We start from the raw sequence: 22,378 nt of genomic DNA, 5'->3' as shown, positions 1-22,378 counted from the left end.
AAATGTGTGATATTGTTATTTTCTGATATTTCATGATTATTATTATTTTTTCTCTCTTTTTTGGAAACTCATACAATTTAGAAGTAAAGTGTGACATACAGTGTAAAAGTGTTGAAATATATAGTATTCAAGAAGACTTTATCCTAAATTTCTTTTGTTGTAAATCAGTTATTTTACAGTGGAAATGGCAGCATGCAATGACAATAATCACAAATAATTTTAAGTTTTTGTTTGACTTTATGTATTTACATAATAGCATTTTACCTTATTGATATTAAGTGTGTGTTAGTATTTCTCTGTCCTTAACCAAAGTTATTCAGAAAATCAGAAAGTCTAATTTGATGAGGTCTTTCTTTCTTTGCCATAAGGACATATGACATAGAATGAACAAGAAAGCTGCCCAGTTTAAGTGTTACTTTTGCATATTCTTTCTCCAGATTGCTATATGAAGCTGTACATAATATAAACACATATTCTTGTCTCTAGTTAGTCACATTATAGTTAATGACCATATGGTCATTATGGTATAAGATCTACTGTCTGTTGTATTTATATTCCTCAAGCATATTGTTCCTTCAACTTCACAGTGTGTTAAACTATTTCAAAGGGAAAAAATCCTTTCCCTCTTGTTTCTGGTTGTCCTATCAAGTGTAACCTTGGACCCTTATAGAGCAATTAGACCAGCCTCTATCCCCTCCTTTGTAATGAGGTTTCTTGCATTTCTGAGTCTATAACCCTTTAGTCTTCCCTAATGGGACATCATTATTCTGAAAGAAACAATGTAAATGTAAATGAATATTCTCATTAACGAGTCACAGAGAAACCTTTAGTGGTAGCGCTGTGGTAATTCTGCTTGTTATTTCTCTGGTATTCCATGCAGATTTTTTTTTTTTTATAATTCATTATTAGTATTCAAAATTACTTCTTCTTTAATTCTGCATGTCTTTCATAATCCGGTGTTCCAACTAGTTCAACCATGTCCTTGTTTTATTCTCCAGGAACCACCTGTGAAACGTTCAAGGTCTCTGTCCCCAAAGAGCTCTTTTAGAGAGTCAGAGGAGCTAAGGAAGCTTAAAATAGCTGAAAGAAAGATTGAAAACTTGGAGAAGACACTACAACTAAAGGTGAACATTAAAAAAAAAAACAACAAACCAAAACCAACTCTCTGGCTATAAGCTTGCATAGATAAAGATATACCAAAATAAACAGACATTTTAAAAATGCAAAATGCACATATCGTTATGGACTGTAAGCGTGTTAGCATAAGAGAGCACTCTCCATTAGTTTGCCTTTTTCCTTTACTGCTAGAAATCTTGTGTTGGTAGTCCTGCAGTCCTGTGGAAGCCTAATTTGAGCTGTCGTCAAGAATACGTACTTGTTAAATACATTTTCAACATTTATCTGAGAATATATATTCTGAGAAATTAATGTATGCATAAAGAAATAAAATGAAGCAGAAAGTATAAAGAATTTTTTTAATTTTTTTTTTGTACAGTGAAGCCAGGTTTTTAAAATGCTGAAGTCAGTTAGTTGGAACAGATTTACCCCTTGTACTCTTGGAAGTTATGGCTCAGAAGTTGTTGTTCTAACAAATGCTGTAAAAAAACTCCAACAAACACCACCCGCCCCTCCCCTTCCCAACCCTTGGTAGAAAAGCTTAATTGAGCATGTACTACAATTTCCCATTTTGTCTCCGTTTTATAAATTTTTGTTCATCTAGTTTTTTTACTTCAGAAATAGTACCTTTTGAATGACCTATTTGTTTCAAATTGCAACTCAGAATGCAAAACCCAAACCCTGTTTTCTTAAACATTTACAATTCATCCAGTCTCCCCTCTCCCTGTGTACTTGAGAGAGTTTACTGTAGTGTTTTAACACACATAGAGTATATGACCAGGAAAGATGATTTACACTTCAAATTCAGTCGTACAGGCCGTCTTGCTCCTTGTTCCTGGGAGTCAGAAGATTGAGTTTGTTTTGTTTTTCTCTCTGTTGAGAATCTGAGGCAGCTCATCCTACCAGCTCTACCTGAGAACTGGCCTTTGGTAGGCCTCCTCTTAGTTGGCCTGCCAGATGCTCACTCATGCTACAGATTATTCTGGCACTTTGGACTACAGCTGTTCCGCCCTTGGCAGCAAAGCTCACACATCAGTGTGTATGGTTGCTGTCTTAAATAATAGAGTTCCACATTTCTTAGTGTTTTGTTCTGGAAAGATGAGTGAAGAGAAGCACTTAGATTTTCTAAGCAGATACAAGTCTGATGACCTCGTAACATAATTTTTACCGTTTGCCATACTGCCTTTGTCATTTCTTCCCTTTCATCTTAAAGCATAATTTAGGAATCTGTGCAGCTTTGTTATGTTGCAAGTATGGCATCTCAATTTATCACAGCTGTTAATCCATGAGGCCTTTAAGGGCTAAGTCTTCTATCTCCCTTTGAAACTGAATATATGAACTCCTTGCATTTTCTCTTGGAAACCTACTTGGCTTCTTTTGCAGAATGTTTTAACTGATTGAAAAGAAGCTGTAGAGGCCCAGGTATTAAACACTGTTGTGGCACTATGTTCAGAATTCAATGAGGCTGTTGCCAGCATGACAGTGCACTCGGCTGTCGTAACATTAACATCAGAATAATTCCATTGGTATTGTATGATTTCTTGATATTAACCTTCTCTCAGGCATTACTTCCAACAAAGAATAACGCATGAGATTAACATTTGCGAAACTGGCGCTTGCATTATTACCTGCTCAAGCAAAGTGTTGACTGTATGATTACTTGAAATATACTTGCTCAGAAAAAAAAGCTTGCTCTATCAATAAACATACTGATGATGCATATCCTGAAGATGAAATTGTGACTTTATCCATCAGTCCTTCTGAAAAATTTGTAACAATAAAAAAAAAAAGATGAACAGCTTTATTTACAGGGTTTTCAGAAACAGAAATATTTTATGGCCGTCAGTATTACAAAGGAACAGAAAAGGGCAAGGTCCCATTCATAGGATTTTTCCAGTTCTCCTCAGCTGACTCATTTCTGGCCAAGGAATTGGCTCTTACTGTCTTTATTGCTAATACAAATACGGTAATCATGTAAGTTCAGCATGTCCTTAGTTTTGGTACAGAATTGGCTTCATTTCTGCACTCCAGGACATACTAAAAAGCAATAGATTTACTTATTACTTTACAGTAATACCTGATTGCACCCTTGTTTAGGGAAGAGAGTGTCAGAGTAAATAAGAGTATTTCATGGATTCTGAATAACAAATTGTCAAGCTGTTACTTAGAATGGTCCAAAGCATAAGTACATCAGTCTACTGTTGGTCTTTAAGAAGTGGGTAGGAGTTTGGGTGCTGAGAGTTAGATATTGTTGTGAACCAAGAATATGTTCTCTTCTCCCATATTATGTTTCTAGAACTGTGATCTTTGCCGTAGCCTAAGAAGAGTAGTCAAAGAATTGAATCCGTATGGTTTTTAAATTCCCTTTTAGTTCAGTTTTTACTGTAACAGAAGTTATTACAGGTCAATTTCAACAAAATTTTGAAGTAGTGATTAGAATCTTCTGGCTTGTCTGAGCTGTCTGCAACTAACAAAATGACTTTTTTTCACAGGCAGTTGGGTTCTTCTTCTTGCAGATTGGACTTTGTCTTTTTGTCTTTTATTATGTCATGGGAAGTACTATAGAATGACAGTGGAGAGCTGGAGAATAACCTGGAGATCCAGCACTGCTAGAGATGGCTGTTTTGTCCCATTTCCGTCAATATATAGAAAACTGTATACAAGACAGTTTAATTATTAAAAAATACAATGTAATTCAATCAGAGAGAGATAGAGCTAACATTGTGGAAATTACAGTGTAAATTTAAAATTCTGAAGTGCTTAAGAATTCAATAAAAGAGAATGATTAGGACGGTTAATTGTTAATTTCTATTTCTGGAAGGGACGAGCAACTGATAGGGGAAGGGAATAACTGTAATGGAATGGATAATGGAACAGGTAAGCAATAATGAAAAACCTAGATTCATAAATAGAAGAGGCCAAATTCTACACTTGGTTGCATCTCTGAGGGGGCACTGACACTAATAAACTTCTGAAGTTTTATGTGGAAGACATTATTTTCCAGTACCTTGCCAGGCTTGATCAGATTTCACTAGCAATATCAAACAATTTCAGAACAATGATTTCATGAACTTCTCTTGAAAACACAGCATCTGTAATTGGATTCTTGTAAAAATTTCCTGTTGTAATGTCAAGCAAACCTTGGTAATAGTCTCTGTGTCCTTCGTCATAAATTTATCCTGCTATTTGTGCAATTGTTTTTAATATCATTGTAGTATTTATACGAGCCACTTAAAACCAGTCAAAAGTACTTTTTAAGCAATTTAAATTTATAAATGTTTCTGCTTTAGAGGTTGTTTCAGAACAAAAAATCTACCACCACTTTGGGAAAATATTTAATGGTAAGGTCACTTTGGTACCTGCTTCTGTACCTAAATCTGCTTTTTGTTTTACTTGAGTCACTTCCAGGAGCTTCTGGAATTTTATATATAGTAGCATCTGAAATTTTAGCTGGTATTTTTCAGCTTTGTTTATGCTTCATGAAAGCTGGGCTATATTTTAGAGGCCAAGCTTAGTCTAGGTACTTTGTAGTTAGCACTACTGTAGAAACCTTTGCCATGTTTTTGTAGTGGGATTTAATTTTTGTTGCTTGCAGCTCTGACTATTGATGGATCTTATTTATTGACTAATGCTGAAAAGCCCTCCTTGCATATAAGAAGTAAATACATGCAAATAAATTATTGTGATTTACCTAGAGATTAAAGAACATGTTCTGTAGTTGCTCTATAAGCAGAGCTCCCATTGAACTAGAAATGAAGCACTGAGTGTAAATTTTACTACAGCATAATGTCTGCTGAATTCTTTACTGCTGTACGCCAGAATTTGACTTGCTTTATACTGTGGAATGTCCTCTTCTTAATGTTCACTTTTTTCAGAGCACAGTATTGTCACTTAGGAAAATCTCTTTTGTTATTCTGTAATTTAAATCAGGGTATATCTTAATTTTCATTCTGTAAAAAGAGAGTACATTTTTTCCATATGGTTTTGATTGTATAAAAGCTATTGCAAAATTTGTTTTTATATCTGGTTTGTTACATAACTAAAGGACAAAGTCTGGGTGTTGCAGGTTTATATATATTTACAGAAATAAATTAATATATGAGGAAATCTTGAAGCCATTTAAATTTAGGGTTTTTTTGATGTGGACTTCAGTGTGGCCAGTGTTTCCCTCAAAAATACATAGATTAATTTTCCATGGGAAAAAAAAAAAAAAGAAAAAAGTATTTTGGAGGAAAAGACACTGCCAACAGTCCTTTTTCAGTCTATGTATTTTTTGATGTATTAGGCCAGTGCATTCACAAGATGAAAACTGACATTTTGATAGTAAATTTTTTAAAACTTCTCAGCAACATGAAAAAAATATTTAAGTAAATTTTGCCAAATGAGCAAAATTTGCCAAAGTAGCAAGAAGAAAAAATTGACCTGGGGGATTATGATTCCTGATCTTTCTCTTTAGATTTCTGAGGCTTTTGATAGTTAAACAGAACTTTTGTTTCATATGATCCATGTGATCTCTTGCATATTGCCCAACTCTAATTTTGTTTTTCTGGTGCTATACAGACTCAAGAAACTGATGAGCTAAGAGCAGCCCATGAACAACGCGAAGAGAGGCTGCAGATGTTACAGACCAACTACAGAGCACTAAAAGAGCAATTAAAGCAGTGGGAAGAGGGTGATAGCAGGTAAGTTACATAGCTCATTAAAATCATTTCCCTTACACAAGAAATCTGAGCAGAAGTATTATATAGGTATTCAAAAGAGAATTTGATTTGAAGGAAGAAGCTACTATGTGTTGATCAAGACTTTATCCTTTATTAAAGCAGAATATATGGCATACCCCTATATGAGAGAAATTACAGTTGAAACCAAGAGTAAAATGTATTGAGCTGACACCTTGACTTATTTTATTTAGGATCTCACTGTAAGCCTGAGTACTGGACAAAGATCTGCTAGGGCTGCTTATTTATGCTTGTTTAATTCCCCAGTCGATTAATTTGTTGACTGTGTATGTTTTTAATTTTCTGTAATAGAACAATTGCTCCTTATGTTTCAAATAGTTTTAAAAAATAATTCTATTCATTAAAAATATAGAAGTAACGGCTTCTCTAACATTTAGTGATCCAAACATTAACTGAAGCTAATCCTAAAATCCCCTTCTTAATAGGGAAAAAAAGAGTATGTGCATGAAAAGCAGGGTGTTTTCGTCTGTTAAATGACTACAAAATCAATTATTTCTGACCATTCTACAAAAATATTGCAGTAACATATCGTTATTAATGGAAAGAAGAGTCTACCACATCAAAATTTAAATAGTAAATATTCTCTATATCATCCTCCCTTAAATTCTATACAGAACAGTGAAAATTTTATGCAGAGATTCTTTTTTTTAAGTCCTTAGCAGAGAGAATTTTTGGTAAACAGACACATTTGTAGGTATGAAGACATTTCTTATCATTGCAGTTATTAGACACGGCCGAGGTACAGTTTTTCAGGCCCTGTTTCAAGAAAGTAATTTGAGCAGGTCCTTACATCCTAGCGGCTTTAGTAGGACTTCAGCATGCACCTACAGTTTACTAAAAACATATGTGTTTTACTAAAAATAATTCATTTTGTAATTAGAGTAATATTGACTAATCTTGACACAAACTTTGTAATTCTCTCTAACTGAAAAGAGAGTCACAGAAATTGCTGCAAAACTGGTAGCTGTTCAGAGAGTCTAGGGTAACATAAAATGTCCTATTGTGAATGATAAACTGTCCCTCATATATAAGTAATGCTTTGGCCTATCTAAGTAGATTTGCATTGCTTTGTAATACTATGGTATTTACTTAAGAATAGTTTGTCTTTTAAAAAGAAAAAAAAAGTGTGGATGAAAATAATGGTAGGGTACAAATCTGCTACAGGCACTGGTAGCACAGGAAGATTTTTTGAAGTATCAAAGCATAAATAACAAATAGATTTGTTTAAATAAGAATGAAAAGGTTTTGTTTCTTTGTGAAAAACATGGATGATTTTATCTTCTAGGTCACTGTTTTAAATTCAGTGCAAGCTGGAAATTGCTGAAACCTACTGAATGATAGTTACTTTATGCAATGAAATTATTTAATTCTGTGTCTAAAGCTAAGTAGGCATTCAAGGTCCACCAAGAGGACAAGGCTCAAAAGATACAAAAATTCATCCTAGATAAAGACAGTGAAATCAAACTTGATACACAGTGAAGCACTGAGTGTTCCGGTTCCAATAGTTCAAAAAAAGGAAGAAAAGGAAAGGGAAAGAGAGACAAAAGCAAATTCTGTTACTGTTTAAAATAAATGTGACCAGCTTCTGTCCTGACAGGAATGTATTTAGCAAAAGTAGATAGTGGGGAAGGTGTAATACTAAATCTTTATTAGTTCATCTGATTTTTTCATCTATAATTAAGATGAGCTGAAAATTACAGGGTTTTGATAATTTTTGTCATCAGAACAGAACTGTATGAACCCACCATACTAAAAGAGGTTTGTTTTTCTTTTTTAATATGCTTAAACAAAGGACAGCCAAGACACAAATAAAAACAGTCTGTAAATGGTTATGCCTTACACTGTTACTTTGGTATCTCAAAAAGCTTTGTATCTCTGGTGTAATGTAAATAGTGCATTAAGAGCTCACTATCAGGTACTTATGTGGCACTTCTGATCCTCTGTAAGTGATGGAGGACTCCATTCTTTCTGATTCTTCATAGATTAGAATCTGTTATTGAGATGGCAGCTGATGGCACCTAATCCACCTGTCAGTGTACATACAACTTCCACTGACGTACGTGACTGCAAAGATGATAGGAGCCTTAAGAGGTTACCACATTCTCAGAGAGTTTATTTCTATGTCCAGTAGGAATTTAGATTGCAGAGAGTTTTAAATTCATTTTATAAAGGATCTTTTAATACAGTTTTTATCTTTTGCATTATTAGAGTATATAAAAATACTGTAATGACAGAAAAATTGTGAAATATTTTTGTTTTCTTTTTCTGTGCTTCTAAATTCAATATGCTTTTTCCTGATGCATCATCTTATCCATAGCGAGCTTATTCTCTTATTAGACTGTAGCTCAACAGTGTGATTTAGAGTGGACATTAGTGTAACTTCCAGATTGGTTTGCAGGGGCATTAGGGGACCTGGTGGGTCTCCCATTTTTTTGCAAGGGATTGTGTGACTGTTTCACCCTCTGCTTTCTCATACCAGTATTGTAAGGAATGTTGACAGAATGAATGTGGGTGACACTGCTCTGCCACATGTCAGTTGAGAGCCTTGTTGCCATACTAGCACGATGCCTGTCTGCAACTAGGTAATTGAACTTTTCTATTACACAGCATTTAAGGTTTCATGCCTCACAGAATGCATATGTCATACAAGATTTGTATTCAGTAGATGCCGCAGTTTAAAATTTGTATTTTCTGAAAGCAAGGATACTTTTATTCATGTGGTCCTAAAACATGTAGAAATTTGAAAACAAGCTCTTTTTACTCATAAACAGGATTGAAAGCAGTAAAAGCAGATACCGGCATGCAGATACCCATCAGCTTTGTCAAGAGGATTCTGATGCTGTGTGGAATGAACTGGCTTTTTTCAAAAGGGAACACAAAAAGCTGTTGATTGAAAAGTGAGTTCGTTTCTTAAATGGTGTTTACATAAAGAAACATTCTGCTCTTTTTTTCTGAAGGTAGTGCTTTGCAGGCCACATAAGAGGAATTCCTTGCAAAATTCCAAGATAAAACCTTCTTCTGCCAAAAGCAGAAAAGGAAAACATCAGCTCTTTTTTTTTTTTTCTTTTTTTTTATCCCCTCCTCTTAAATCAGTGACAAGTTACAAGTTTGCTAGCACTAACAGAAACTGTATTCCATGATCTAGGGATTGTGTTAATTAATGTGGCTCTCATCTGTTGGAGGTGTCGCTCTTCATTAGCCTGTATTTTACACACTGCCGTGCTTCATTTTTGGAATGAGGTGGTGAGGGGATAACCTAGCCAGCCATCCTTGTTTGATCTCTGTGATACATACGCAATGCAGAATGCCTCAGCTCTCTTGGTTCCCTGCCCTGTCCTGCTAATCCCAGCTGAGCTCATTATGGTGTAGCCTTGCTGCTACTCCTGGAGCCAGAGCTGTCCAAGCTAATTACTGGTAGCAGCAGAGCTGCCTGTTAAGGGTCTGGTGTGGATCTGCTAACATGGTCCTTGGTAGTGACCTGCAAAAAGCACGAGGGAGTTGCTCTCTTTCTTGCTGTGCATAGCCTGTCCTTTGGGTTTAGTGCTGATCCCTTCACACAGCTCTTTTAGCTGTAGTAAGTGTAAAACTTGGTGAAGGAAACTCTTACTTTAGAAAACTTTGATCTCATAATTCATAGGCTATTATACTCAGCCAGGCAAAGTAAGAAAATGTCCTTTTATACTAGACGAAAGGAAGTTAGTATGATATAATTAGCCCTTTGCTGCTATTTAACACTTTCTGTAAGTTGATTTTTTTTTTATTGAAGAATCAAGACATCATAGAAACTTTTATTCAGACTTTGTTTTTGTCAGCATTAAAGAAAATGTGTTTTCCCAATGGATCACAGTGTAAACCGATTTTGTGGAGATACCATGAAGGCTGCTATCACAGAATTTCAACAGCAAATTGCTTTGTAGTATATAAGTCCTTGGGTTGTCCATAAGCTGCTTTAGCGTATTACATACAATACTGCCAGTAGCTGTGTTGCATGGGGTATTCCTATATCCGCCAGTTACAATTGTGTGCCTGTTCTTGTCACTTCATTGTCACACCTTTGTTTGCTGTTTTGAAACTATCACAACAAATTATCACATGTACTTCTTTTGTTTATTTTTATTTTTATGTAGGGAAGAGCACTTTCTTGCATACACGTAATTGCAGTTATAATTCTCCTTCCATCACTAATCAACACATGCACCATAGGCAACACTAACTCAGGAACAGTAACATAAGCCTCTCCTTTTCACACAAAGCCATGAAAGAGAGATTGCTTATGTATTGTGCACACCCTGAAGGTTGGTACAGTTGGACTGTTTTTCTAAAGCTCCTGTGCCAGTCACATTTATGGGAGCACTCTTATGCCTAATACATTGCAGATCAATGGCCTTGACTAGATTGTGGTCAAGTGGCATGAGCAAACAGTTGAGCTCTTAGAAATACAGATTTTTTAAGTCAGAATGAGTTCTTAAATTCTGCATAGTACTTGGTAAGAAGCCAGTGCACCATTGTGATCATTAAGGTGAACTCCTTGTCTGGGTTTAGGTGCTTTTTACTCCTTATGGGCAATGTAGCTTATTGGTAGTTGAAGTAAGGAAGGAATGAATACATAAATCCTGTGGTTTTTATATCTGCCTTCAACGTCTGTCTTTAAATAATGACTGTCTTTAACTGGTTGAAGCAAGTCGGCATTTCAAGATCTGAGCCCATTTTCTTAAGAAAGTCAATACTAAATTTGGTGTACTTTTTAGACCTGTGGATAGGTCTGCTTTATATTGCATGTATTCTTTCCTAAGCTGTGTGGGTAAAGGACGTGATCTACAGAGTTGTACCAATTAATTATGTGTGATTTTACAAGCAGTGTAAGTAAATCAGGTTAGCCCGTAGTTTTTGTGGATGCACTTAATTTGATAGATCCTACTGATTGTTAGCTTAAGTTGATATAGAACACGTGTAGGCCAAATCCAACTCAGCATTGCTTAAGGAAGAGTGTCAGTGTATGGATTTTATTTTGGTTTAAGTCTGTTTTAACTTCTGTCTCTGATTAGGTGAGAGAATTAATGTTAGGAAAACACGATTATTTGTTCTTGGTTGGTTGTTTTACCTGTAAGGAAGATTTTCCTATGCAAAATGTCTTTAACTTGCATGTACATTGCTCTGAAAATAGATGGATAATAAATAAAGTATAGGGTAAAACCAAGGAAAGTCTATTGATGCATGTCCCAGGCTCCAAAATGCAGTCATTACCAGTATTGGCACACTGTAAATAATCTGCTTGAAAGTTAAGAAATCTGTTTTTAAGTCCAGAAAAAACTGGAGCTGCTTGGGCAGTCACTTATTCTGGTGGTGCCCAATTCCAAATCCTGTTGAAGTTGGTGGAAAGTCCTTGTGTCAGCCACTACTTTCTGTCAGGTCCTTTCTTTTGTAGTTTTCTTCTCATCACAGGCAGGGATTGCTTGGACTTTCATGTAAGCTATTAAACACTGTGCACCTTTCAACCTGGACACTAATACACAAACAAATACAGGGTTTAGGATGTAATTTTAAGCATGTCTTTTTTAAAATACAAAGTTTTCTGTTTTCCTGAAGTTCAGAATGCCTAATGTCAGAGTTATTTTTCTGAGAATGCTGATGCAGAATGTGTGGCATTGTTACTATTATTTTTTAACTTTTTGATTAGTAAAGAATAGTATGTGCATGTTGTATTACTTTGCAATTAATAATGAAATATGTTTCAGAGCCGTGGGCCATATCTACAATTAATGATGTATAAATTTGAGCCATTTGTGCATATAAAAGACAGTATCTCTATATTGCTACAATCCCATACTAGATTAGTAAAATATAATAAAATTTAATAATCAGTAATCTGTGATTACTCAGTGTGTGCTTAATGCTTTATGCATCTATTTCTCTTGATTTTCCCAACATTCCCCTGGAAGGAAGAGGGGTTTTTTGCTATTAATATAATTTATATTTGTACTAAGTGCATTAGAGAATAATTATTCTCTGACTTTATAGAAACCATTTTTGGTAATAGTTTTACCTGACTTCTTTATTAAGCCTCCTCCCCTACTATTTACTTCTTCACAAAAAATATCAGATTATATTCTACCATGTATATGATGTGGATTGAAAGCTGCATTTTTAATTTGAGTTATAAAATCTCATCTTTTAAATTCTTTATTATTAAAACAAAAAGGTCCAAAATTTAAGTTCACTTTGAGATATGAACCAGTAGCTAAGAAAACAGTTGCAACTCATTGTCTTAAGAAATCCTATGGCAGCTACCAACTAAACTCATGCCAAAATTGAAGAGTTACAAACAGGAGCACAAAGCGGTAGTTGAAATAAATTCCCTAAGTATTCTTTGAAGTGTTTATTAATGCTAATGGCCAAATGAAAACAATTCCACACCTTTGCTAGGATGTCCCATTTTGGTGTTCTCAATCTGGGTCATTTTCCCTATGAAGTATGCAATACCTGTGTTATGCTGCAGTGATTTCCTGTTAAGTACCATGTTATTGGAGGCTACAGAAGCAAGTATTGTATTGATGTTCATGTTCTATCTTAAGAAAAATATGCTATTTGTTCACTTTTTCTCCCCCTTAAGCAGACCGAAAAACATAGTAGAATTCAAACAGTAGTTAACACTTAGCTGAGGAAGAGAGTGACCCATGCTTGTATAAATACAATATTTTTATTTAAGCTGCATGAAACTGCTGAAAACTTGCAAGAGAAAGATCTAGTAACATAAAAGAATTGAAATGTCTTTTATTCAGCTGTGTGACCCTGGTGCTTTGAGATTCAGCATCTAGCAGCTGCATAGAACTGGAATATCTTCAATGAAAATAGGCATATCATTTTACAGATAGATATAGATACAAATTTTTATAGATACATATATAAACATACACACAGATATTTATAAATCTAGTATAGTTCTCAGTTTTAGATGGGTTATTTTTAATCTTGGCTATTAAGTGCTAAATGTTGTAACTTTCTGTAGAATTGTATTGACATATATGTCCTTTGACATTGTCTTCCCAAATTAGCTAGATTCATCTTTTTATCTATATTATTTGGATTTTGCTGAAATTCAGGATAAGTTAGTATGTAGCATGTCCAATTGAACTGCTACTTGATTGCAAGCTAGCTAATTGAAACTACTTTGGCATTTTGTATTAAATTCTTGTCTGCTGAAATATAGGAGCACCCTGTCCCTTTGGCCTTTATGTACAGACTTGGAAAGGTATATTTGACTGTGTATAAACTATTGTGGAAGCTTTACAATTTTACATCTTTTGTTCTGGATTACTTTGTAGGAGATCTTGTAACTGAAAAAAGCAAGACTGAATTATTAGACCTAGTACATTCTTCAGCATAAGACATTATAACATAAGTCATTATCTTCACAGCTAACTGGAAATTGATTGTCTGTATGGTGTGGTCATATGCAGCTAGTGATAAGGAGGAAATGTGTATAAAGTGAAAGAGATAGCCATATCATTCAAAGAACCGTTGGTAGTCATTCTTTCCTCTGAGTGCCTGAGTAGTTGTGCATGTCCTCCCATGTAGGAAGTGTGCTCTGGATCTTTGAAGCATGTGGAGTTACTGTAAGCTTGGTAGCATCCTTACTCGGCTATAGCAGCTACTTAATAAAGGGGTTTTATTAGCTTTGCTTTTTTAGGAAAACAAGACCTCATGATTTCTTCTTTCCTTATTGTTTGTAGAGTCAAAGCAACTGTTCTATACCCTGTCCACTGGTATCTCACCAGCCAGTTCACAGGAGCCTGACTGGGGACCAGCAGCAGCATGTGATGCCTCTTGCCATTTCTAGCTATCAGAATGGGTATGGTGGAGGAAAGCTAAATTTACCGTTCTGGAATGGTGGCAGTAAGAGACACAAGCCTAGGCTTTATTAGTTTCTCCGCTTCCTGAATGTGCCTTTTTTTTTCTTTTTTTTTCTTTTTTTCTACAGGACCTGCTGAAAAAATGCAGTTTTGATCACCTTGACAGTCTCTTTGGCTAACCAGGAAATATCTGGTCATCAGAGACTTTTAGTTTTTAAACCTCTGTTGTGTGCAATGTCCAAATACCACAGTAATTTTTTTCTTTGTTCCACTTGATGGCTACATTGTGTACAAAGTTAATTTGGAGCAAAGGGCATTCATGCTACATCAGTGTTAAAAAGTGTAACCTACAGAGTATAGCGCTTCTGACATAGGTACTATCTCTGTAGAGTAATCTTTCTGTTCTTCATTTTTAGGAGTGCAGGGACATAGCAGGCTTCTTACTGCAAAACAGTTAAATCAATGTCTCAGGCCTCTTGTTTACTTTTTACTGCAATTAGTAATTCTATACTGCAAAGCCAAATATAGTTAAAATAATGATGTATAGGTATTTCTTTAGGTTTTGGATGGATAAAAAGATAGCTAAATCTAAAATACCACCTTTTGTTCCACTGAAAATGATTAGAGCCTAGATTCTGCAGCTGGTGTTAGGGAGTTCTAACAAAGGTACATGCTTACTGACTGGACTGAACGTTGCTCAGTGGAAATGACAGGCTCAAAGTGTGAGAACTTGAAACACTGAAGTTGTTGGCTAAAACCACCACAAATAATTTAAAACGTAAGAGAACAGCACCATTAGTTGTACTACAGGGTGCAGTTTTTAAAAGACATTTTCAAAGGACTGAAGTCAGAACTGTAAATGCCACATGAAGTCATTTAGGGGCTTTTGCGTGATTAACTTACATGGCCACCTTTTGTGAAGAGAATTATTTTCGCTTTTCTAGCAAGCTTCTAGTTACATTTTCACACGGCACAGTGTCAGCTAACTGAAACAAATATATTGTTGTTTTCCAGTGAGAGTGATCCGTCAGGGATGATGAGATTAATGATCTTTAATTATTAAGCTTGTCTCTAGAACTTTTCTTGCCTGTGTCCACCAGATCTTGTAATTGCCTGTGTCCTAGCTAACAGACAAATTTGGGAGCTTGCTGTGGTTCTGGAAATCAGATGGATTGATCTTTTTCTTTTCTTCTTCCATATTTAATCAGACTTTTCTTGTCTGTAGGTATTAGTTCAAAATCCAATTGGTGTTATCAAATCTTCATAAGCAGCCTGTAGTACTTCAGGGCCTTCTCATACATGACGAAACTATGTCATACTGAAAACATGCAGTCATGCTGTTAAACATTCTTCCATAATACATAAGCAGGGAAAGGCAGAATTAAAGTTGCATTAATGATAAAATTTGGGCATCGTCAGGGACAAGACTAGCAGACGGATATTGGAGAAAGGTAGTGACTCGAAGTTAGCTTCCCGTAGTATTGTTTGCATAGAAGTATTGCTTGGCTTGCTGTTGAATCACAGTGATTTCTGTAGATTATCTGAATGTTACAGAAATGAAATATTGTACTGTTGGTAAGCACACTGCCTGCGAGAGTGCTGTTTTTTCCTTATCTTTATTGCCTAGACAAAAGTTCTCAGCATTTAGAAGGAAATGTCTGATTTATCAGCCTATGTATATATGTATAGATAAAAAATAAAGAAGTACTTGTTAAACTGTACTGAATGTTCATAGTAAGAATAGTCTATGAACCTACAATCTGTAACACCAAAGCACACCAAAGCTAGTAACATAAGCTGTCAGGCTGCTATATTACAAGAGTAATGAGGAACTGGTGAATATAGGTTTCTCTCCAACAGCTCCTATGGAGTTCCTGGGAATTCTGGTAATGGCAGCACTGCTTGGTGCTTTCTGGCAACAGCTCAATTCAGCATACAATGCTAGTTTTCCATTTTTCTTGCATGGTACTGCTTTTGGAAGGGAAATACTAAATTTTCAAGTTTAGGTGTATCTCAGCTTTGGAATTTCAATAACTGAATTTTGCAAAGAAGTAGACACATTAAGTTTCTTCAAAGAGTGCAAATAATATTTTAAAATTAAAATTATTAAGCAATGTTTATGTATTCATGCCTTATCCCTTGAACTCTTTCCGAAAGTGTACAGTTCTGGAATTCCAGAAACTCCAATGTGGAACAAAGTGGACCTTTATTGTGGCCCAGCATGATCTCTGTGATGAGCTACTTGGCTCTCTTTTGCTGCATGAGGCAGAATGTGCATATACATACAAAAAGTTTAACCTGTCTTAATGTTTTCAGATCTTTTTCTAATTTGTAAAGAATTCAGAATGTGTTTTCTAAGAAGTATTATTGTATCTGCTTTTTTCAAACATAGTCACATGAGAATAAACATGGAATCTTCCAAATTTTCCTAAAACTCAAATATTTCAGTGTAAGAAATAATTTAAGAAATTGATTTGCATCCTTACTTTGCATTATTGGAAACTAGCTCCATACTAAAAACAAGCTGTAGGTAATAGAGACTTTGGTGTGTTGGTGATCTGAGGTTTATATAAATGTTAAAAGCACTGATGGGACAATAAAACTCTCTTGATATTCATGCAATGGAGTCCTCACCCTGTGTGCTTCTCTGGGTTATGTTGATTACACTGGTACCCCTGTCATGGCCCTTCAGGCTGAATTCTTTGTGAACTAAGTACAGGTAAACACTGTTTATGATACTGTTCTGATGGTCTTGTTATAAAGGAATGAAAAAAATTCAAATTAAAATAATAAGCATATTTCACACAATGTAACTTTTTTTTAAACACCTTTTGATCAGTCAGCTGGGTTTTATGCTACAGTAAAACAAATAAAAGATTACTAAGTGATAGATAAAATTTTAGACATGGGTTTCTGTCAACCTTTTGCAAGCTAAAGGTTATGCTGCATGTTGAAACTATTTTAGTCGCTAGTGCATCTTTGGTTGAGTGACTATTAATTTGAAATATATCTCAAAACTCATTCTTGACAACTATGACACTGTTCACTTTTTTGTTATGTGAACAGACATTGGATTGGTGTGGGGGGGAGCTGCTTTTATCCTTTTTTGCTCCTGAATGTGGGTTGTAAATCAGAGAGACTTTACTTAGCACCAACAGATATTGCTTCCTGCAATTTTCATCCATCCTATAAGTGACTGAATTGGGAAACAAGAATGATAAAGACATATTTCTGGGACGTGAATGGACAAAGTAAGATAGATAGCTCAATGACTCTGTATAGTCAAATATTCCATTTCATTGGTTAATTAAGTCTACAACTTTCTTTGTGTAAACTGTAAGTTTACAATTTTCTTCCTGTAAAGGAATTCCAGTAAATCATTCTGAATAGTTTGAATGTTCACAAAATGTAAGTAACACTAGTACTTTTTTGCTTTACTCTTCTTTTGGCAGCATTATCCCCAGACGTATGTAATGGGTTTTGTTCTCTCACACGGTCTAGATCAAACACCTGCTCCCAGGTTTACTCTCACCTCCCAAGGCTGTCAGTTGACACATAAATATACAGACCCGTGAAAAGAGCGTATTTTGCCCTTACTGCAGGCAAATGTTCTCGAATCATAATGCTGTAGGAACAAAGTGAAGAATTTCTGTCAGAGTAGTATTTCACATGTAGAAGTTGGATAAAGTTTTTGCCTAGCTTCGTTTTCATGACTCTAAACTATTTTTGAGTAGTAGAAAATTAAAATCAGTGTTTGTGTTATGATGTATCAGACTCCCTAATTTATGACAGCCTCTTCCTATATTTTCTGTATGGACTTGTTACAAAAGTATGTGTAATGTGCTTGTGCATTCTGCTCTGGTTTTACAGAGTAGAATTTTTACCTTTTTGAAGACTCTTGAACAGAGTACAATTCAGTTTTGCTTACCTAGAAGACCCTTCTGTGTTGATTTGCTGTCTTTCTTCTCAAGCTCTTTTCTGAGGGGAAGAAAACAGAGCTGCTTCTGCTATCCCATTTTCCTTGAAAGGATTTAGGCTATTTGGCTTAAGCTTTGGATAAAAAAAAAATTCCCTGGCACTACTTTGACCCAGTGTCTTTAAAACTTACTTATTTTGGTTACTGTCATAAGCAACATTACTGTCCCTTTTTAAGGACCCGGATAAAGAGCATGCAAAGCTTGCTCAGCAGTCCTTTTCTGTCTGATTTTCTTCTTAATTTGGCTTTCCAGTCTTAAACAATCTTCCATGACTCTGGAGGAAGACATTTGAAAAGGCAGTAGTTAACCCCTTGGACTCAGAGGAAGGCTTCCCCGGCTGCAGCAACTCCTGTACTAACCCCCTGATATCTGTCCACACCAGCAACAGTATGCATTAGGAGATTGTGGTTGGTTCTGCTTATTTCTCCAAAGAGTCATCCTGCTGCAGTCTTACAACATGTAATCCTTGGGAAGGAGTCAGTTTCCTCAGTGGGTTATTCCTTCTTATGTATTCAGCTCTATTAGAAATGAGATTCTCTGCTTGGTTTTATTTTCCAGATAAAATTCCCTGGGACAAATGGAAAAAAAAGTCTTATTGTTTATTTGTGTGTTTATTTTAGACTGCCATGAGCATCGTCTCTTAATTCCTTTTATCTGTATGCAGAGGAGTGTAGGAGTCTCCTGCTGGCCCTACCTGTGAATGCGGAAAGCTGCTGATGAGCAATGGCTGACTTATGGGATGTGTATTACTCAGGAGGCAATGGTTTCCTAGAGGACTAACTAGAGTCCTCTGGCAATGGGTTAACCTAGGGTCGGCAACTCTTGAGGGAGGGAACCCTTTAAACTGGTAAGTGCAGAGAGAAAGTTTATGCTATAGTTCAGGCTATCTTTCTGAATTACCTTTACTTTAATGCATTGAGACCCAAGTGTGCATGTATATATGTACCTTAGATTTGGAGCTGTGTGAGGGCTCCTGATGGTATCTTTAGAACTGCTGACAATTAAAAATGATGAGTACTAGGAAATTTTGTTCTAGCAAGAACATATAATTTGCAGAAGCCCTGCTTATATGCAGATGGTACAAGCATTTCACCTATTCTAGTAACTTGATAAGTAAGCAACTGTTACAGAGCATTTCTTGCTGATGCCTAGCTATAATCTAAAAGAAATCAGAAGTAATTCCTTTGGCAAAACTGATTCTATAGCACAGTTTTTATTATGCTACCTCTTCCTATGTTCCAAATGGGTGAGTATTAAAAAAATAACTAAATAATGGAGGAGTAATCAAAGGTGTTATGTTGCCATAAAATAGAATTCAGAATATTGTATGATACTGGAAAGAGCAGATACTATAATTGTGGGTCAAGGTCAGCACCTTTAAAAATGTATGCAATACCAGCATAAACTATTAGCTGGATAGATTTGATCTCTCTTGATTTCTCACTATCCTTGTTTCAATATTACCAAGCGAGACTGTGACAATCATAGTTGGAGGACAGAAGTGAGGCCTTGGTACATAAAACAGGATGCTGTGTGCTTTCCTGCTCCTCTTGGTGCCTTTTGTATATATATGTTAAAAGCAAGAAGAATGACTTTCATGAAATCATTGGTAGTAAACAAAACACTTTGAGTTTGGTTTGGGGATGTGAAAACAAAGACATGATTCTACTTCTGACCTGCCACATTAGAAGATACTGACAAGTCTTCCAAGAAGTGCCAATAGATTTCTGCTAATTTAGGATGCTGATTCCTGTTAATTCAAGGACTCAGTGGCTGCTTCTTGGCTAGGAAGGAGTTGGAGGTTGTTCTCTGACCATATAATCTAGAGCATCTAAGACTGCTGCTGGCCTGGACTGTTACTTGTCAACAGAGTAACCTTTAAAAGTATTTTGGAGTAGGTTATACTGTTAGGAGGTCTCTTTGAGTTTTTTACTCTTTTTGGAACCAGATGAGGAAATGCTGATTGTTGAGAAAGAATTACTGAAGCAATAGAGTCAGATTCTACCAGATATACTTACAAGCAGCATAACCTCTCTATGCAGAATGCTCAAAGCCATGAGGCAATTTTAGGTCTGCATAAAGGTGAAAAGCAGTACACGAGTTTCCAGGCTTTGTATGGCTTTAAGTCACTTTTCTCCCATCTGATAGGCTATCATTTGAACTTAGCAAAGCTGCTAGAAAATACAACATTTGAATATGAATAAGAGCAAGGCATTTTTTCTGGAAGGAGTCATAAATTCTGGATTTTTTTTAGTCCACTAGGTTTTTTTACTCTTTCAAGCACATTGCAAAACCAGTCTTTTTTTCCTCCCTCTTTAAGAAATGGTCCTGAGCAGAAAAGTGTATGTGGGAACTGAATGCATATTTTAAATAAGATTTTCAGTTCATCTAATAGATACAGGATTAGTGTGTTTGTTCTTAAAATTAGAAATAGCAATCATGTGAGTCACTCATAGTTATGTAACCTTCATTATTGGCAAATTTGGTATGGCGTTACTGTAAATTTTCTGGGTACATCTTTCAGTTATACAGTCTTCTTTAGGACTATAGAAACCTTGACTATAAACTAACCAGAACTGAAAAGACTTTCCCAGTGCCATCAGAAAAGAGTTGTTTACCATGTTTTGAAAACGTTTTTACCTTTTCAGCTTAAAAAATTGAAACCAAATTGATTGAAATGATCCTGTGTAAAGAATGCATCTAGACACAGGCCAAGTGATAATTTCAATTTCAACATTGCAAGCTTTCAGAAGTGACTCACTGTGTTAGCATTACCATTGCAGGTAAGAATTTAGACTTTGAGTTTACTGAAACTTAATGAAGTTTAACACTGAGTGGTTACTTACTTTCTTTTCATCTGCATTGCTGATAGGTATTCCTAGTAATGAATCTCCTTTACCTAAGGTTATTCATGTATACAGCTAGAAGATGTTTTACGTGAATTTTCAGAGACAATTCTGAGCAGTTTTTTAAATTTCTTTTAAAACACATTGAACTTGAGAGAGATTTTATTTCTGTTTCTAGCTTTTTCATCAATTTGTTAATATTTAAGAGCTTATTTGCAGAATTCTGGAGTTTCAATACCCTGCAAGGTTTCACCTACTCCACAAATCAATATAAAAGATTGTGTAAGTTGTCAGAATACTTCACAGCATTTGATAAACATTTGCACAAAGGTCATGTCTGGTATCTCTCTATTGCTTTAAATTATATCATAAGAACTTCCCTTTTTTAAAGTTGAATTACATAGTAGAATGAATACACAGCATGAATGTGTATTTCTCGTTGTCAGGAGAAAAGCTGCGAAGATGTGAATTTATCATGAGCTGGAAGTGATCAATTTACACTCGCGCTTTGGTTTGTTTGTCTTTCCTCTTGACCTGCATATTTCCATTGTATTCAAATCCCATCGTTCCTTCTTGAATTTTGGTTCAAAGTTCTATCTTCTCTGAGTCTATAGAGCAAACACTTTTTTCCAAAGAAAAGTTTTTTGTTTTCCTATTATGATTACCATAGACTTACTTTCGAGTTCTACATTTCTGTATATATGTAATTTAGAACCTTAATCACTTCTGTTGTCTGTGTTAGGGTCTTCCATAGGCCTCTTCTTTTTCTTTTTTTTTTTCTTCTCCTGGTTCATCAACCTTAACTACAAGACTGCATAGTTTCTTCTTGTTCGTTCCTTACTTGTTCGGCAGGGGAGGTTGTTGATGTTGCATGTGGTTTGCTTAGCAGCACTTTGGTACCTACATACATCGTATTTCTTCTTTTGTACAGGGGTATCATCTCTCAATGAACTTAAGTTTCTAGCTTTTCCCTGTACAAATGGAGCTTAAAATCTGTTTCTTGTAAAATGCTTAGAAGGTTGAGGCTTTTTAATCGTGTAATAGACATAATAGAGAGATCATGTTTATGGGATGCTGACTGAAATAACACATAAACTTAACTAAAAGCATAGAATTTGGAAGTTTTGATTTTAAAAAAGCAAAAAATCAGTTTTCCTCAAAAAATGCTAATCTATAAACATCATATACTATATATTTTGTTTGCTCAAGCAAAAACTTGCATAGTATGAAAAAGAGAACTAGAAAGCACCCTGCTTGTCAACAGATAAGTTGTCATTAAGAGACCTGTGAAATGGTAAACTGAAAGCATCCTCTGTGTTCTGTGTTGCTGCTTTACAAAGCAGAGTGGACTGTTGCCAAATTTTTTTAGGTTTGTTCTTCTCCAGTGCCTAAATACACTCATTGCTGAATTTCCCTACTGGGAAAAGAGTTGTGCTCAAATACTTGTGCTACTCAGTATTGTAATCTGAAATAACAAAGATAATTAACCTAATCCGCAATGTAAATTTGTAATTTCTTTCACTTTGTTTAGTAACTACTGGATTTATAAGGAGAAAAATGATTTGCTGTTATTTTTTCTTTGCTTTTTAAATCAAGCTTGTGGTTGTATCTAATTGTAAAATAGGAAATTTGTGGAGCAGTCCTAAAAAAATTTGCTGGAAGCACAGCTAAATGGAGATTAATACAAGGCATCTTTAAATATACATCATCCTCAAAATTGCCAGCTCTTGAAACATCTTCGACTCCCAGCATTTCTACCATCAAAAGATGGAGGAGGCAAGTACTGAAGTTCAGAGATTTCTTTTCATTATCTATGCCTCAAGACTGTGGTCAGCCAGAAAGACTTTACA

At 35.4% G+C, this 22,378-nt stretch overlaps 1 protein-coding gene across 1 annotated transcript in view; it reads left to right on the top strand.

Annotated features, from left to right (window-relative positions):
• CNTLN (centlein, centrosomal protein) overlaps positions 1-22,378 on the top strand; it is a 197,384-nt gene that overhangs the window by 94,897 nt on the left and 80,109 nt on the right. The window contains exons 9-11 of the mRNA XM_010568763.1: positions 999-1,059; positions 5,675-5,798; positions 8,627-8,752. Of these exons, the coding sequence (XP_010567065.1) occupies positions 999-1,059; positions 5,675-5,798; positions 8,627-8,752 (311 nt within the window). The remainder of the gene's footprint in view (positions 1-998; positions 1,060-5,674; positions 5,799-8,626; positions 8,753-22,378) is intronic.

This window comes from Haliaeetus leucocephalus, unplaced genomic scaffold, assembly GCF_000737465.1.
Source record: "Haliaeetus leucocephalus isolate CR32 unplaced genomic scaffold, Haliaeetus_leucocephalus-4.0 Scaffold254, whole genome shotgun sequence".
NCBI classification, from domain to species: Eukaryota; Metazoa; Chordata; class Aves; order Accipitriformes; family Accipitridae; genus Haliaeetus; species Haliaeetus leucocephalus.
This window is presented reverse-complemented; position numbering and strand designations above follow the sequence as displayed.